General features: G+C 40.4%; 1 protein-coding gene across 2 annotated transcripts in view; it reads right to left on the bottom strand.

Moving 5' to 3' along the window:
* The window catches only part of Grhl2 (grainyhead like transcription factor 2), a 103,042-nt gene that overhangs the window by 71,618 nt on the left and 13,842 nt on the right, over positions 1-17,582 (bottom strand). For both annotated transcript variants that reach the window (XM_076836030.1, XM_076836029.1), the window contains exons 4-6: positions 12,689-12,744; positions 10,325-10,481; positions 6,793-6,904 (exon numbers count right to left, since the gene is read on the bottom strand). In XM_076836030.1, coding sequence (XP_076692145.1) covers positions 6,793-6,904; positions 10,325-10,481; positions 12,689-12,744 — 325 coding nt within the window. The remainder of the gene's footprint in view (positions 1-6,792; positions 6,905-10,324; positions 10,482-12,688; positions 12,745-17,582) is intronic.

The raw sequence follows: 17,582 nt of genomic DNA, 5'->3' as shown, positions 1-17,582 counted from the left end.
ACTCCTTGACAATCTGGCCACCTGACCTCCAAAAAGACCATAGTTGCCTCTTCCCACACACAACCTCAAATCTCCCACCTCCTACTTTTCTGCACAGGTCTCAGAGGAGCCCAGCCCAGAACTGCCTATAAAAACTGCAGGAAGGAATGAAGGTCGCTCAGAAAGCCAGCTGCCTCTAGATATCTCAGGAAAACTGTGCTGCTTAATTTGAATCACAATTCCTTGAGAGGAGAGCAGGACTCCAGAAGAGAAAGAAGTTCAAGGTCTCACTACAGTCATCTGAGCTCTTGTTTGAGAATCTTTCCAAAGTCTTTCTGGACTCTCAAGGAGACACATGGAGAAGTAAACTTGGAAAATTTTATCATTGGAACTTAAGTCTTCAGGGAAAGTATTACTTTAATATAAAACTACTATCAACAATGCACAATATTAAAATGGCTCTTAATAAACACATTTGTATTAAGGTGCAGACAAAAATCCTATAATGACATGCTAATAACTGAAAATGAAGTTAATTGTCAGCTAAGTACCATGGAAAATTAAAGAATTAATGTAACCAAATAACTAATACATCCTGATACAGGCAAGATTACGGTGAACCAAAATTAAAGTCAGAGATTAAACAAAGGGCATACCACTGGTTTCACAATTAGCTACAAAATTTTACCAATTTTGGTAACATGAGCTATAAGTGAAAAATAATAATGTACTGGTGGAATCAGTCTCATTAATCCCAATGGGTAATCAGGTAATTCTGTAATTGCACATACTATGATGTGTATTATTTTGGAACATCTGCATCATAAAGTAGTGAGGGAATTCTGAATTGTGTTCAGAAGGGAGAAATGATATATAAATGTTAACAAATTAACTGTCATAGCTTCTGGCTTTCACTCTGTGAAGTTAATATTAGTTGTTGAGCCCCTTCTAATTTGCCTTCCCCACTTGAAAAGTAACAAATTGAAAAATGCCCACCCCCAGAGAGTGGTGTTGGAATGATTCACCGAATAGATTTGATATCTAATCCAGGTCTTAATTTGATTGGTAATTCATTTCAAATATTTTTCAGATGGCTCATATGCTGGGCCCAACTGGGTAATTCCACCATGCAAATGAGTCTAGGGCTGCCATCTTGCTCCAGGTGTGGAGGGGGCTTCAAAATCAACAGATGCCCCACTGAGCTCAGGACCTGGTCCACTTCTACTCCCCCAGGACCCAGCCCCTCCCCTTTGGGTGCCACACCCACCCAATCAGCAAAACTGTGTTTTCCTTTCATGGCCTTTCTCCTTTATCCCCATAGCCAGCCAGTCAACAAGTGTCTGCCCTTCCTATGGTTCGTCCCTCGTTCTGCTGTAACTTTGTATTTACCCCTTCACAATTCACGCCTCTGCATATTGATCCTTCCTCTGGCTGTCACTGGCATCCCGGTTGCCAGTCTCTACTCGACTGCATCCCCTCCCCCTGGCTGGCCCAGAATCCCCTCTCTAAAATACAAGATCATCCCATTACAGTTCTGCCATACATCAAAGATTATCCAGAGCCTCCAAAATTTGGTACTACAACTCATTAAATAGAAATTTCATCACAGTATTCTGTTTGTCTGTTACCCCTCATATTTTCCACCATCTGTCCTTACAGGAGTTCTGGGAGGACAGGGGCACAAATGTACCACAACCATTTAGAGAAGTGGCAATATGTAGGTACAATGTCTATGTTTCCTTTCTTATGTATCCCTGAATCTCAAAGTCTACTTTGTTCAATAATAGAAAAAAACATGTTAAACGTCAATGTGGACTATAAGTGCATGCATGCACACTCCTATATCCCCCTACAAAGCCACAAAACAAGACTTTGTGGAGCCAAGACAGTGTGAAAGCAACAGAGGACAAGAAGATCTGAGGTTATTTACCCTCAATATCTGGCTCAGTGATGTTCCTCTACAAAGATGCTAGAGTTAGTGTTTGCAAAGGAGCTGAACCACCATGACCCTCATGTTTAACCTGCAGCTCTGAGGTTTGCCAACAGGATAGAAGTGGCAATGACCTTCTAACATCAGGAGCCATCCAAGTGTATGGCCCTCCTGGGCACAGCCAGCCAGCATTGGCCCCAAAGACTTCAGCCTGTGCTGCATAAAGAGAGCTCGACACAGGGGTCCTTTCAGAGCTGGAGACCAACAAGTTCCATCTAGGCTTCACATCCTTGTCACTCTGAGGTCTCCAGCCCCTTTCCTTTGGGTTCCACACCCACACAATCAGCAAAGCTGTGTTTTCCTTTCCCAAAAAGCAAGCCTTTTCCCAATCTCATTTATTTGGGACTTCCTTCCTTCCCCAGCTCTGCATGGCTCAATGAATTCTCACTAGTATGCATGGTAGTTCATGTCCCTCCAATTTTGCTAACTGTTTTATTAGACTTGAAACAATTTTCCAATCTCATTTTTATTTTATTTTATTTTTTTGTCTTGATCATTTTACCCAGCGTGTGCTACTTCCTCGGCTTGTAGCACCACTGCTCCCCTACCTTTTGGACCTCAAATGCCTTTTATATCCTTCCAGAAACATCTTCTCTGGGAAGAGTTCCTCTATGCTGCCTCTTACCATTTGACATTTTAGCTGTTCATCTTTTTTACCTCTGGATTTGAGCAGCTTGAGAGAAAGACTGTGCTAATCCCACTTTACTCACCAGTGCCTAACAAAGGGCCTGGCACACAGAAGGTGCTCAATAAATGCTTGCAGAATGAATGATGCATTTTCTCAAACTGGTGTTAATAAACATGGGCTCATCATTAACTCCATGTCTCAATATAATGGGGCTGTTATACTCAGAGACAAACAACAAATAAAATTAAGTGGCTTTTCCACATAGGAGGTATAATTGGCACAGGAATGTCCCTTGGGCTGCAGAATATGAACTTATTTATGACCCTGAGTAATTGCTATTATTCAAGAAGCTTACAAGAAAGAACTTGTGAGCCATGGAGAACTTTGCTTGTGTGTTTTGAAAAGCAGCAGAATTCACTTGGGCCTGGCTTTGTTTGTTTTACTTTTATCAGAGATAATTACTCATGTTTCTTTCCCCACCCCCAAATACTTTAAGAACCACATATCTGAACTAGCTTTTTGGAAATTGCAGAATGAGTAGCAGCTAACAGTTTCACCACCCAGATTGTAAAATGTTCTCAGTGTTGGAAGGTAAAGGCAAAAGGCAGGACATCAATTAATGAATGTCTTTAGACCCTCTGCATATAACACTTGCCTGGGGTGTCAGGAGCTAGCTAGGGGCTCAGATACAAAAGTGATATATGGTTGAGAGAGGAGACCAAACTCTGGCATTCTTGGGTTTCCACCCTATCTACCAAGAGTGGAATCTTGGGTAAAATTCTTACCCCTCACCATCTCAGCTTTTAAACCCCATCATGGTTGTTTTGAGGATGGAGGAGGAAAATGCTAATGGATGATGCTTCTAGAGCCTGAAACACAGTAGGCAATGGTAGCTGTTACTAAGGTATAGTTCATTCCTTCAGGCCCATCCTTTGCCAGCATAATCAGAGTTTCCTGCCCACATTCATCCATTCATTTATTTATTCATTCATTCTTGAAATACTGCCCAACACTCAGCATGTTGCAGGTGCTATGCTAAGAACTGAGACTAGAGCAAGGGACAAAACAGAAAGCTCTGCACTCATGGAGCTTACCATGTAGCAGGAAGCAAAACTAGAAGAAATATGAACATAAATAAATAACACGTCAGGTGGTGATAAGTGCCCTGAAGTTAAAGATAATGGAGCTAGAGAGTGAAGAGGGTATGTAGGTGACAGGGAATACCTTGGTGACAAGGCTTGGCAAAAAATGAGGGAAGAGGCCATGTAAGTATCAGTGTGAACAGCAACCCAGGCAGAGGGGAATAAGTGAGGAGACAGTACCCTGGAATCTCCACTCAAGCCACAGGAACCTGGAGACCCAGCTCCAAGCTCTCCCTCTGCCCTGGGCCTCAGAACCCTGCTCTCTTTTGCAGGGAACCAAAAACAGGACTCCCCCAGGGCTTGGCAGTCAAAGCCTAGCTAGCATACCAAGGGCTGCTCGGAGGATTAGGTGTGGGAGATGAGGAAAGGCCCCAAATTGGACTCTAATTCCAACTTCAAGGTCACCACCTAGATGGCTCAGTTGAATTTGCTGACCACAGACACCAGAGGAGATATGGTAATTATGATTTCTGAGCCCTGACTTCAATTTCCAGCCTCGTGGAAGTTTTTTTAAAAAAGAGTTTCATTAAATAATTTCAAACTCTTTCCTTCCTTTTTTTGGCCATTAGAAGGCTGTCAATCAAAATTGGCTCATGTATGGTACATGTGCTCTCTGGTCTTCCTGCACACTTATAGCAGGCATTGATAATCCTCTGCCAGACTCCTGGTAGAGTAGGGGGGGGTGCCTTAGTGCCGTTCTTCCTCCCACACTTGAGTTCCCATGGATGATGGCACACAGTACCCAGGTACAGGGCCTCTCAACATCAGTTCTCTTTTGTATTAGAAACATGTTTACAATCCTGGCAGAGGGATACTTGGCTTGACTTTTATAAGAAATTCAGTGATGGTTTTGCACGTTTTCTCACCCTGTGAGCAGCTGTAAAGTTGAGGTTAAGGATGGACAGAAAACATTCATGCACAGAAAACATTTGCACCAATTGAATTCAAGGAACTGGCTTTGTACCTTGGTCTCTGGTGGGAAGCAAGTAGTCCAGTTTCTCATGATGTTCCTCATTAAAAGTCACAGATTTCAGAGAAAAAGCATGTGTTCTGTCCATGTGCATGTGTGTGCTTTCACACATGTACATGGGTATGAGGGAGAAAAGTCTTAAGGAAGATGAGAGGTGATAAAGGAGAGAAAAAAGAAGATTTGAAGGGTTACCAGAGCTGAAAAATCATCCTGGACTAAGAAAACTAAACTCTGTTACAATATCAACGTTGAATCAACAGGTATGCCAGTAAAATGTTTTTTATTATTTGCCTTACTTGAACTTAGCCCAAATTTCTATTTAATTGCTCCTCTCGTTTTCTTGGGTAATAATTATAAGGCTAACTTTTCAAATAAAATAAAATCGTTCCTCTGCTTTATGCAGACTAGTTACAAAGCAGGCTAAGGCAAGTTCCCCAAACCCCTATCTCAGTCTTAGATTTAATATATGGACCCAGGGCAGGAAGACTATTTTTATTCCAGCATTTGTACTAATTACTGAGGACAAGTCACATGAGACAGTAGGTCAGGGAGCCTCTATAGACCTGTTTCCTTAGGCATAAGATTAATATGTTTGACTAGTTATCACACGTGTGTGTGTGTGTGTGTGTGTGTGTGTGTGTGTTTGATGAGAGGTAGGAGTGGCTTTACTATTTTATAGGAAAAACCAATAATTAGTTTCAATATGTTCTATGTTGAGTCTCTAACCTTAACCTAGTCACTAACCAACCTCTGCCATTGGTCAAGGGGTTCTAGCAAGATTGAGAGGGGAGGTGTGAAAAGTCCTTCAATACATTATGCATGAAATCAAAGGAAGTATCCTTCTAGCAGCTCAGCCTTCTGATGCCCAGCACAGTGGAAACCTTCTCTGTGCCTACACTCATGGGGACTGTAGCCCCGTGGTTTTCAAAATGGAGCAATGAAGCCTGGAATATGAGAAAAGATTTCTTTCTTATGGAAATAGCATGTAACTAAAATGTTAAAATACTTACAAATGCTTGCATTATTGGCTGTGTTTTCAATCACTTTTGGAGACCTTTGAAATCCATGCTTTGACTTCCCCTACTTGGCTCTGTATCTCAGAAGTCAATTCCTAAAAATTGCATTTTTTAAGGCCTTATGCCCTCTGGCTTTGGGTGAAATGTGGTCTATGAGAAGCACTGTCAGGAGACTGGCAGACAAGGGAAGCCAGGGCATTTCTTCTCTTCCCTCTTGGCACTGAAAGTCTCTGGCAGTGATTCCTCTGTGGCTCCGCCTCCTAATGGGAAACTGCTCCCTCTGTGGTCCCAGCTCCTGCTGGGTGGCTCCCCAACGCCCACCACCACCTCCCTTTGATTCTCCAGCCCAACAGGTAATAGCAGGATTGCCTCACTGTGCCTTCAGCCTCTCCAACCTTGGCAATGAATTCCTTCCACTGAGCTTCTTGGCATGGGCTCTATCTTTCTATATGGACCCTGGATGATGACACTGTCCAGGGGTCTATGGTCTCCAGAGAACAGACATTATATTTAGGAGTGTACAGACTCCAGACAATGAACTTGGCACATATATTCCTTCTTTCCTTGGCAGAGAAGGTCTCTTTAGTGGTCATTAGCCTGACCACCAAGTACTACCTGCACTAGGTGTGTGGGATGTGGAAGGAACTCTGCACAGAGCACCAGACTCTAGATCTTGCTTAAAACTTTGCCAAGGGCCTTAGAGCGCCATAGGCTTGATCTTCATCATGTCCAGGGGAATAGGAACAAGAGCTTATCTAACCTGCTGATTGCCTAGACTCAAACAAGGAGGGCATGAAAATGTGTTTTAGATACCCACATGGTTCTTCCAAATCTGATGTGCTGCTGTTATTATCCAAGCCATGGTTGACCTTCAGGGGAGAGAAATGCTTGGCTCTTAATTTCTAAGGCTGATTGTGCTAACTGTACTAACACGGGGGAGGGCTATAGATTGGTGCTTGGCATGGCACAAAAGCTACAGGTCCTCGCTGTGATCCCAGTGCTGGGCCTCCTCTTGGCATCACAAAGTTTAGTGTTTCAAGACCCGAAGGAGGTCAGAACCAACGTACCAATGTCGAGGACCCTCTGCTTCGCTGTGTGCTGCCGTGAGTGCCAGTACTTCCAGTACTTCAGCTGTTCGTCTCGGTTTTTGTCTTCGCTGAAGACCACCATCACCACACTCTGCAGAGGGGAGAGTGGAGAGGTTACTCTCTGCCCAGTGCTTCTGTTGCCTTAGACGGTCCCCTGTTGCAGAAGTTCTAGCACAGGTATGTTTCTTAAGCAAGAAGAACCCAGACGAGTTCAGCTGTATGGATGGTTTTGTTTTAAATGTGCTTACTTAAAAAAGAAAAAATTGGAAAATGAGAACCACACAAAGGAAAAAAAGAGAATTCTATATACTTTTGAAATTTTATATCCCAAAACAGAATTTGGGACCATTGGTCAGGAAGCAACATCCACTTCTGGCCTAATTTAGTGCCTGGGCTGGAGTAGGGGAGGTAATGAGAGAAATACTAAGGAAACGAGGGGAATGCTGAAAGATGAATTCCTACTGATGCACAGAGTTAAACTTCAGATATTCCATATGCTGAAAAATGCAAGGGCAGCTACGCACGGTGGTAGGCTTGGGAGGCTGAGGCAGGAGGATTACGAGTTCAAAGCCAGCCTCTGCAACTTAGTGAGGCCCTAAGCAACTCAGTGAGACCCTGACTCTAAATAAAACATTTAAACAAAGGGCTGGGGATGTGGCTTAGTACTTAAGCACCCTGGGTGCAATTCCCAGTACCAAAAACAAAACAAAACAAAAAAACAAGGGCAAATATGTTATCTATTTAAATTTAACAGGGAGGTACTTGAAAAATAAGCTCGAGAAACTGATTATATCTTGAAGAAATAAAAATCCAAAACCTCTTTTGGTTCTAAGTTACAAGCAGCCTCATTAAACTAAACACCCATAAATTCACTGTCATTTATGAAATGGAAGATAGCACCAAAAATAAACAAAATAAACACGGTACCAAAACAAACAAACAAAACACTGAAACTACAGTGCCAGGAATTCTTCTCCTCTCATCCCATATCCAAAGTACTTCTTAGACACTTTCTGACTATTTCAAAAGAAAAACTCATTGACTCTCTTTCCTTCAGAACTTTTTTTGGGCTGGGGATGTGGCTTAGTGGAAGAGCACATGCCCTGTGTGTACAAGGCCCTGGGTTTAATCCTTAGCACCACAAAAAAACAAAAACAAACAAAAAAAACCACTTTTTCTTTGTAGTATTTGACACATTTGTAATCATTTACTTAATTATTCAGCCAATGGCAATGTCTTCCCATTGACTTTGAACTCAACAAGGTCAGGAACGTCTGCTATTCAGCATTGTAGCTCTGGAACCCGAGAAATATCAATAGACAGCAAATTCATGCTGGTGGCTGACTGTCAACTCAAAACCCACCTCACTCCTAATGGACATACGAACATGTTCTATATAAGACAGCAGATGCTTGTTAGAAAAACTATCTTAGAAATATGCGTCCATGTCATCTGAATTCACAAGCATCAAGAGTGTCAAAGGATTAGTGGCTGCAGGGGAAGCTGTTCACTGTGTGATGAGCCCTGAGCTCAGCCAGCCCTTGTTCTTCCTCAAATGTATTCATATATACTTAGAAGTTTATTGTGGGCTTTCCTAGTGTTTATTTCTGGCCCAAAATAAAAATAACATTTAAAGTAATTTTTTCCCCAGCAAAAGATTAAATTAGCATAAGTAATGGTGCATTCTTGGTATGAAAATTCATTTCTTTTGTAAGAAAGAAAAAAAATCAGTTTGAAACTGTTATCATCAAGTTTATGTGCCTTGATTCAGAATTTTACACTATTCTTGGAAATAAATGCTGGCAGATTACAAGTATTTTCCTTCGACCTTAAACTCTGCTGTCCCAGAGAGGCTGGGCGTGAAAAATCTACTCTGAGAGATACCAATTTACTACCTAGATTAGAAGTTAGAGTGAAATCTTTAAGAAAAGGAGGTGTTCTCATTTTAGCCAAAATAGAAGAAAAGGAAATACATTTTTCGTATTTAAAGTACTTCTATGATTTCCACAAAGTGGGATTCTTGGAAAAGTCCCTGTACTCCATACTGGTGTCATGCCTTAGAATACTAATCGTCCACCATTTTTTCAGGATGATGGTGATGGTGAGATTAAGAGGATGTATATGATTAAATTCTTAGTTGGAATTTACAAGTCTTTTAAAAAGAAAAGCCAATGTGTCTGGTGTCATCTTCTTCTCAGAGTGAAGAAGAATGTGAGAGTATGTCAAGGTTAAATATCCAGAGGTGGACCAGGATGATATTTCTCTGCTTTTCACCCACCTAGGCTGCTCAACACAGCACATGTTAGTGATTCAGAGAGGTGGGCTCAGGAGTCTGGTGGCCTGGGATATGTCTTAGGTTCCTGTAACCTTGGCCACTTACCAGCTCCTGAAAGTCCAAGTTTCCTTATCTGTAACACTATGATAATATAGTGTCTTTGTCATGTTGTTAGTTTCAGTGAGTTACTAGTCGTGCAACACATGAAAGATATTCAATAATTCTTCGTTGTTATTGTATGACTCACTGTGGCTGTGGTTGTTGTCATGGTATATCCTCCATCATTTTGACCACAGGGGTGGGGCATTCCAATTCACCTGATGCACACAGCATACTGAGTACCTTTTGACCTACAATCAGCTCAGCCCCTATGTGAGACCTTGGCCCCATGCGTGCTGGAAGTAAACTTGGCCTGCACTGTGCTCTAAGCATGCCATGCTATTCCCCTCCTAGCATTCCCAGGAGCTTATCCAGAAGAAGCTATAGGCAAAGTAAGGGGAGCTGGGCACCATGGATACAACTGCATAAAGCATTTTTAAACAGACCAGAAAAGTCTACTTTACAACAGACTGGGAAAGTTCTTCAACCTCTTTTCAGAGCTTGGCTATAATTTTCCTTTTCAGTAGAGAGGGATTACCAAGGATTACCCTTCTTGGCAGTAGTGAGCATACCAGAAACTGGCAAGATTCCAAAGCAGTGAGTTAGGGATCCAGTTTCATTTCCAACAATTAGGACTAATAACACAGGAACTGAAAATTCCCCCAGGTTGTTCCTGGTGAGGATCAGGCCTCATCCCTTGAACCCTGAGTAAGCCCTGGGCTACAGAAGGCTTCCAAACAAAGTTGAAAAGGGCCCAGGGACTCAGAATTAATTTCTTTCTCCCTTATATCAAGCAACAGCTCGTCTCACCCACAGACATGTCCTGATTTACAGTTACTTATCTGAAAAATTAAGATCAATTGAAAACAAATATACAGCATCCAGGCAGTAACTAAAGAAGGAAAATTCCCTGGATACAGTCAGAAAGCCTGTTCAACCACACTCCTTCCCTGGGGTTTATTGGTTACTGATTAAAACGAGGAACTAGCCAATAAGTTTTCTGGCTCCAACTCTCTCATATTTGTTCTAGAATTATTTATTTTGGAATTTTCTTCCCATGCTGTTCCACAGGCTGTGAGGTAGCTATTTCACTCATCTGATCTCTCTGTACTTCATTTGGTAAAATGTAGCCCATACCCTGACTTTGCTGATGGGATGTCGGAAGCATTTGTTGTCCCCGGTCTCACTGAGTGTTATGGCGTAGAACTGTCCTTTGTTGAGGTAGGTCATAGGGCCCTCCCCCTGCTTCTGACGGAGAGATTTGGTGGCTTCCAGGGTGTATTGAAATGTGCCGCTGTGAACAGAAAACAGTGGTCAGATGTGTTCCCTGGACATTTCTACCTTCCTGACCTGTTCCACATCAAGAGCATTTTGTATGAATATTAACCAACGTTTACTCTATTTTAAATAGAGACAAAATATAGCATATGGCAAAAGAGATGAGATCAGACCAAAGGTCATTGTTGGTACAATGTATACAACATTTCTAATAGTGTTCCATAAAACAGATGGTTTAGAAGGGGAGAAAGTCCAGGGTGTGCTTGGCCAATTGGGCAAGCTTGTTGCAGAGAACCTCTGGTATATCTTAGTTGGCATTCAGGTAATGCCAACTAAAACTTCACAATTGATAGAATTTGCCACTTTTATCCTAACCACTTGCCAAAAATCTGAATGCTTTTGTTCATTTCAGGTTGCCTGACCTTTGTATCTAGCTAAGATATTACCAATAGGCATATTTCACTTTAAAATATTTTAAGGGCTGGGGATGTGGCTCAAGCAGTAACACGCTCGCCTGGCAGGCGTGGGACGCTGGGTTCGATCCTCAGCACCACATAAAAATAAAATAAAGATGTTGTGTCCACTGAAAACTGAAAAATAAATATTAAAAAATTCTCTCTCTCTTCTCTCTAAAAAAAATATTTTGAAATATGAAAATCCAGAACCAAATATTCTATTGAGAATCTAGTTCTCTAATAGGGAGTATTTTCTGCGTTTGTTTCTTGTTCTGAAATCTGCAAAAGAACTTATGACAAAGCTACTCTAAATCAGGGGTTTTCAAATGATGATCTGTGGACCACTAGCTGCTCAATGTCTGTGTGCATAATAAAGTTTTATTGGAACATGCCTACAGTAATTTGATTATGTATTGTATAAGACTGCTCTCATCTACAACTGCAGTTCTTAGTTGTGATGAGGACTATAGATTGACAAATCTAAAATGTGTACTATCTAGTTCATCACAGAGAAAGTTTGCAGATCTTTGCTTAAAACAGTTTCCTTAACATTGTTTAAAAGATGTAATTTACAAAACAAAAACACCAATTTTTTCCAACTTTGAAGAACATATCAATTGTTTACAATGAACACAACAGATGTGACCACAATCTTTTTTGTTTAACATGTTCACTGAGAAATATTTACTTCTGGGCTGGGGATATGGCTCCCAGGCAGAGCGCCTGCTTGGCATGTGTGAGAGCCTGGGTTTGACCCCCAGGAAGGAAGAAAGGAAGGAAAGAAGGAAGGAAGGGTGGGCTTCTGCTGTACTGTAGGATGGGCCACAGCTACAAACACTGTATTTTCTGAATCATCTGACCCTCTCCATTCTGTATTTTTTTTTCAGTCCTTTCATTTCATAGTTTTTAAAAGACTGGATGCAAAGGTGATTCTCAAATTCTCTCTTAAAATGGCCTATTTGCAAGGATTAGGAGAGACTATTGTCTTCTATGTTAGCTACTTCTGTAATATTATTTTATTTGTACTTTAACTTTTATAATGAGAAAGAATTCTAAGGGGAAAAATAATACTCTTCTTATATGATAAAAATCTGAGGCTTAAGCAAAAGAGTTAAGCAAATTCCAGAATATGTATCTTAGAGCATATGGGAAATAAATCAGTTACAATAGAACCATTTGCAGTGATATTTTGCCCAAAAGAACAATTATGATATAGTACCATAAAATAATAAAAATTTAGACCTGATTACAAGCTACTGGTCACCTAGATAGCTAGGTCAAAGATGTTTTTAACATATAAAGAAAGCTTGGAACCCTCTTCCCAGAAATAGTCATATATGAACATAAACAATTTTTAGTATAATTGCAGAGGTTAATATCCCCCCAGGCTGTCCAGAACATAGGGTAAGAACTCTGGATTCAGCCCACCTTCCTCCTTCCACAGCTTGGGAGGGTCTAAGAGACCTGCTCAAACCATCTGACAATGGTGGCAACGAAGAGAAATCAGGCCAAGTGACTGAACTGAGAGCCAATCACACAGTGCTTTGGAATTTACACACAAACCATCTATGCATTTCCATATTTTAGAAGGTAATTTGTCAAGATTGGAAATAATGATGTAGAAGTTCATTTGCACAGAGCAAAGAATGGAAGGCAAAGGAAATCAGATTGTTCTATAAAAGTACACAAAGAAAAAATTGTTCAAAAGTGTAGCTTACAGGAACAGTTAAAGGATCCTTAATGAAGGTGCAACTTCTAGTTTACCTACCTTGATGTCTGGTCATACATGTACTCCTCAGCCCCAACTGAAGCACTCCGAAATTTCTGCAAAATTTAAGTCATTAAAAAAAAAAAAGTAGGTCAGTACACCAAAGGAAAAAATGATAAGTGTATTCTGTTTTAGCCTCCCCTTAGAAAGGAAAGTTGTGTATTGGGGGCATTATGTTTTCGAATGACAAAAATAGTTTCCACCTCTTTACAGAACTCACATACCACTTCCTCCCTGAAGGCTACTCTCAACAGAAGATACATTCAAGCTTTGAATGTTATTCACATGTCCACAGGTGTTCCCAAAGCATTTGCAGTTAGAAACTATTTCTTCAAACATAAAATATCACTTTCATTTTTTATTTTCTCCAACACTCTTACAAATATCACAAACTCTGAATTCATGAAATATTAATAACACAGAGGGCACATAACGTAGCAACATAGGAGAGTGGTTAGAAGCACAGGTTCTAGAGCAAGACTGTCCAGGGCCAACTTCTAGCTCTCTTACCTGATACTCCTATAAAATAAAGCCAACTTGATATTTTCTCCATCTGTTAAGTGCCTACGGATACCAATTAGAGGGACTAAACAGGCAAACAAAATATTACTAAAAGTGATTGGTACATAGTGAGCACTATGGATGTGTATTAAGCACTAGTAAGTGGTAACAGCTTGAGCATAGTCAAGGCCCTTCTCTAGGGATCACCATGATCACATTTTAAGAGTAGGTTTTTGGAGGAAACTTTAAGTCTAGTATTGCACAAAAAGAAGCTTGGGTCCAGAGATGTTTGTTTATATATATATGGTTCAAATAGAATGCATTTTGCTACATTTCAGAACATTTTCAAAAGTATATGCCCCAAAGCCCTAACTCTTGATCCTAAAGCAAGAATAATAGAATACTGGTAGAGAAGCACTAGGTTGGCCACACACACCCAGTCCTCTCACTGTGATTTTTTTTCAAATATCTCTAAGAAATCAAAAAAATTTAAACAGTGTGCAAGCCCTCTATAGAAGAACAACAGGATTCTCAACAAGTAGAGAAACAAGAAAAATACACAACTGAGAAGGTGAAAATCAGCACTAACAATTGGCCTGGGTGGTCCTAAGAGAGTTCAGTGCTTCTGGGGGGAGATAGATAAGGCAGAAGAATAGCAGTATCCAGCAGAAGCCCAGGACACGATAGCACAGCTACAAGAGCAGGTAACATCCCCTTCCCTAAGTGATTTCTTTGAAAAGACATCCCCAGCTCCACTTTGATCATCCCATCCCTTGAACAATGATTACCAAGTACCCGGTTTCTGAGGGCACCTACATCTGGACAGGATCCAATTCTGCTAGACAAACACACAGAGGAATCCATCCCAAACAGCAAAATGAAATTCACTCATTCAACAAGAGTTCCAGATATGTTCTTAGTTTGCCTAAAAGAAGGACTACATTTTAGACAAATTTTCCTTCATGAAATTTTCTTGGTGAAAATACTTCAAACTTGCTCTTACAACCAGCCACAAAAACAACAACAACCAAAAAAAAAAAAAAAAGCAGACTCAAGATCATAACAGATCATTTGGTTTAACTCACATCAGGCTGAAATACAATCTACAAGACAAACTCCAACCTCCAAGACGAGAAGAGTAGCAGCTTAACCTAAATGCTTCATTTTTAGCTTTTGGCAAGTTCCTTTGCTTTCTCATTGACTCCAAAATAAAGCTCTGAACACAATAGCTTCCTTTCACATGGCTCTTTTATCTACAACACAAACACAACTGATATCCCATCCCCCCAATAGTATGATGTTTCTTTCCGTTGACATTGGACCATGTCCACACACTCTTCTGTGACTAACAGAATGTCTCTAGAAAGTGTGAGAAAATACATCAGTGGCAACCCACTGGTGAATAAACTTGTACCTAATCCCTCACCTGGGATTATGGAGTGGTAGATTCAGTTATTTGTTTTTCCTACAGAAGCATCCCTGACTGTGGGGTGGCAAATCGAGTATTCAACAATATCAAAGACTCTACAAGATCCCTCGCTCAGTTAAAAGAAACTTTTTAAAATTACTTTCAGCATCATAACAGGAAGCTAACTGTAAGACTTTTTTTCCTTTTTTATTATGAGGATAATAAAAGTTTAGTTGTAAAGCCACGAAACCCCAAGAAATATGATAGCCTCTTAGGGACAGGGAATTCCTCATGTCTGACTCTGGTCATGCTGATTGTAGAGAATACAACAGGTGCCCCTAAATGACTGGTGTCAGGAGTGGCAGGGCTGGCAGGGCTGGGTGCACCAGCTCCCACAGGACTGCAGAGAGCTTATGTTGTTTGCCAACCTTTTCAGCCTCTTCTCCCCACCCAGAAGATAAGAACTATCTATGGCCATAGATAAAGGACACCCAGATTTTAAACAAACATTTGGCAAGTCACTGACTTAAGCAATGGAACTATTGAGAACTGGAAGGTCCCACACAGTCTTCTCCAAGAGTATGGAGGTGAAAGTTAAAGATGTGGGTGCTGGAGCAGCCAGCTTGGGTCAAGTTCCATGTAATGAGTACACATCACCTAGAATGATGCTGCTATGGTTTCTGGTTTCAATGTGTCCCAAAACGTCTGTGTTGAAACTTAACTCCAATGCAATAGTGTTGAGAGGTGAGATATTTAAAAGATGACAGGTTGTGAGGACGGCCATGGTGACTGGATAAAGGTAACTGTTGTGGAAGTGGGTTGTCACTGAGAAAGTGGGTTTTGTTTTTTTGGCTTAATGTTTATTTTTTAGTTGTAGGTGGACACAATACTTTTATTTTATTTTTATGTGGTGCTGAGGATGGAACCCAGTGCCTCATGCATGCTAGGCGAGCACTCTACCACTGAGCCACACCCCTGGCCCCAAGAAAGTGAGTTCTTACTGCCAGAGTGGGATTGTTACAAGAGAAAATTCAGCACTCTGTCACACATGTGTACCTTTTGCCCTTCTGCCATTCTGCCATGGGATGATGTAGCAGGAGGCCCTCAGGAGATGTGGCTCCTTGATCTTGAAATTCTCAACCTCCAGAACAGTTTGCCAAATGCATTTCTATTCACTGAAAATTCCCCAGGCTCCGACATTGTTACTACAGCACAAAACAGACTAAGATGCATGCTTAGCACACAACAAGTGTTTACCAAGTGTTGTTTTTTTTTTTTTTAATATTTTTTTAGTTGTAGATGGACACAATACTTTTATTTTTTATTTATTTATCTTTATGTAGTGCTGAGGATTGAGCCCAGTGTCTCACACATGCTAGGCAAGTGCCCTACCACTGAGCCACAACCCCAGCCCTTACCAAGTGTTTACTATTTTTCAATGTTATTATTTAGCAATGAAATCTCAAACTCCAGTAACTACATTTTTGTCCCAAATAAGCAGCCAGCTGAAGATATTCGACATGCTGCCACCATGCTTCTCCTCTTTAGGAAATTAAAAACCACCCATTTCCCCCTTCTGCCATCATGTTTAAAATTGGAAAGCCAATGAGTATCATCTCAAATCCAGACGCACTGCTCCCTAAAGGTAAAGAAGGTAATGATCTACTAAAGGTATGCATTACATATTTTAGGTCAAATATTGGAGAGATGGCCCACGATTATACCATGAACAGATATTCTGAGAAGATTTCAAGGCCATTAAATGGATGTAAGATCATTATTTCAACAAACGGTGCTGAACTACTGATTATCAGTGTGTGTGGGGAAACAGAACATTTTTTCCTTACTTCATATCAAATATAAAATTTACCTAAGAATGGATAAGAAGCCTACATGTAAGAGGTAAAGTTATTAGGCATCTACAGGGAAAAAATAATTTGTTGTAACATTGGGATAGGAAAAGACTTCTTAAACAATATCCAAAAGTATCAACTATGAAGGACAAAATTGACAAAGTAAGTTTCATCAGATTAAATACTGTTGCTCTTTGAAAGACATTTAGGAAACTAAAAGGTACAAGATATCAAACAAGATGATAAAGAGCTTATATTCACACTACTTAAAGAACTCTTACGACCTAATGAAAGAAACATAAATAAGCCTATTTGAAAATTGGGCAAAGAATTTGAACAAATACTTCACAAAAGAAGACACAGGGAGGGCCAAATAAGTATATGAAACAGCTCAACAGAAATCAGAGAATGCAGACTCAAATCAAAATGAGATACCATGTTATATCACTAAAATAGCTAAAGTTTGAAAGAGTGACATATCAAGTTTTAGAAAGAGTGTGGAAGACAGGCATCCTCATACATTGCCAATGGGAATGAAAATGGTACCATCACTTTGAAGCACTGTGGGAGTCCCTTGTAAACTTAAATGTACATTTACCAAATGGCCCAGCAATTCTAGCCCTAGATATTTGCTCATGACAGGCCTCTGTCCACATTAAAAGATATACATGAAGCTGGGCATGGCGGTACACGCCTGTAATCCCTGTGGTGTAGGAGGTTGAGGCAGGAAGATCACACGTGAGTTCAAAGCCAGCCTCAGTGACTTAGCCAGGCCCTAAGCAACTCAGTGAGACCCTTTCTCTAAATAAAATACAAAAAATGGCTGTACCAAATAAAATAAAATAAACACATTAATATTCATAGCAGCATTATTCGTATTAGCCCCAAACTGGAAGCCACCAAAATCTATCAACTGGTACAAAGGTAAACAAACTGTGATATACACTTACCATGGAATACTACTCAGCAATTTTTAAAAAATGATATAAGCAACATAAGTGAAACTTAAAATTATGCTAAGTGAAAGAAGGAAACATAAAAGATTATACACACACACTCTATCATTCTATTTACCTGACATTTTAGAAAAGGCAATAATATAGTAACAAAAGGCAGATTAGCAAAAATTTGC

The sequence above is a fragment of the Callospermophilus lateralis genome, chromosome 16, assembly GCF_048772815.1.
Source record: "Callospermophilus lateralis isolate mCalLat2 chromosome 16, mCalLat2.hap1, whole genome shotgun sequence".
Classification (NCBI taxonomy): domain Eukaryota; kingdom Metazoa; phylum Chordata; class Mammalia; order Rodentia; family Sciuridae; genus Callospermophilus; species Callospermophilus lateralis.
Note: the sequence above shows the minus strand (reverse complement) of the source record. Positions and strands in the feature narration are given on the sequence as shown.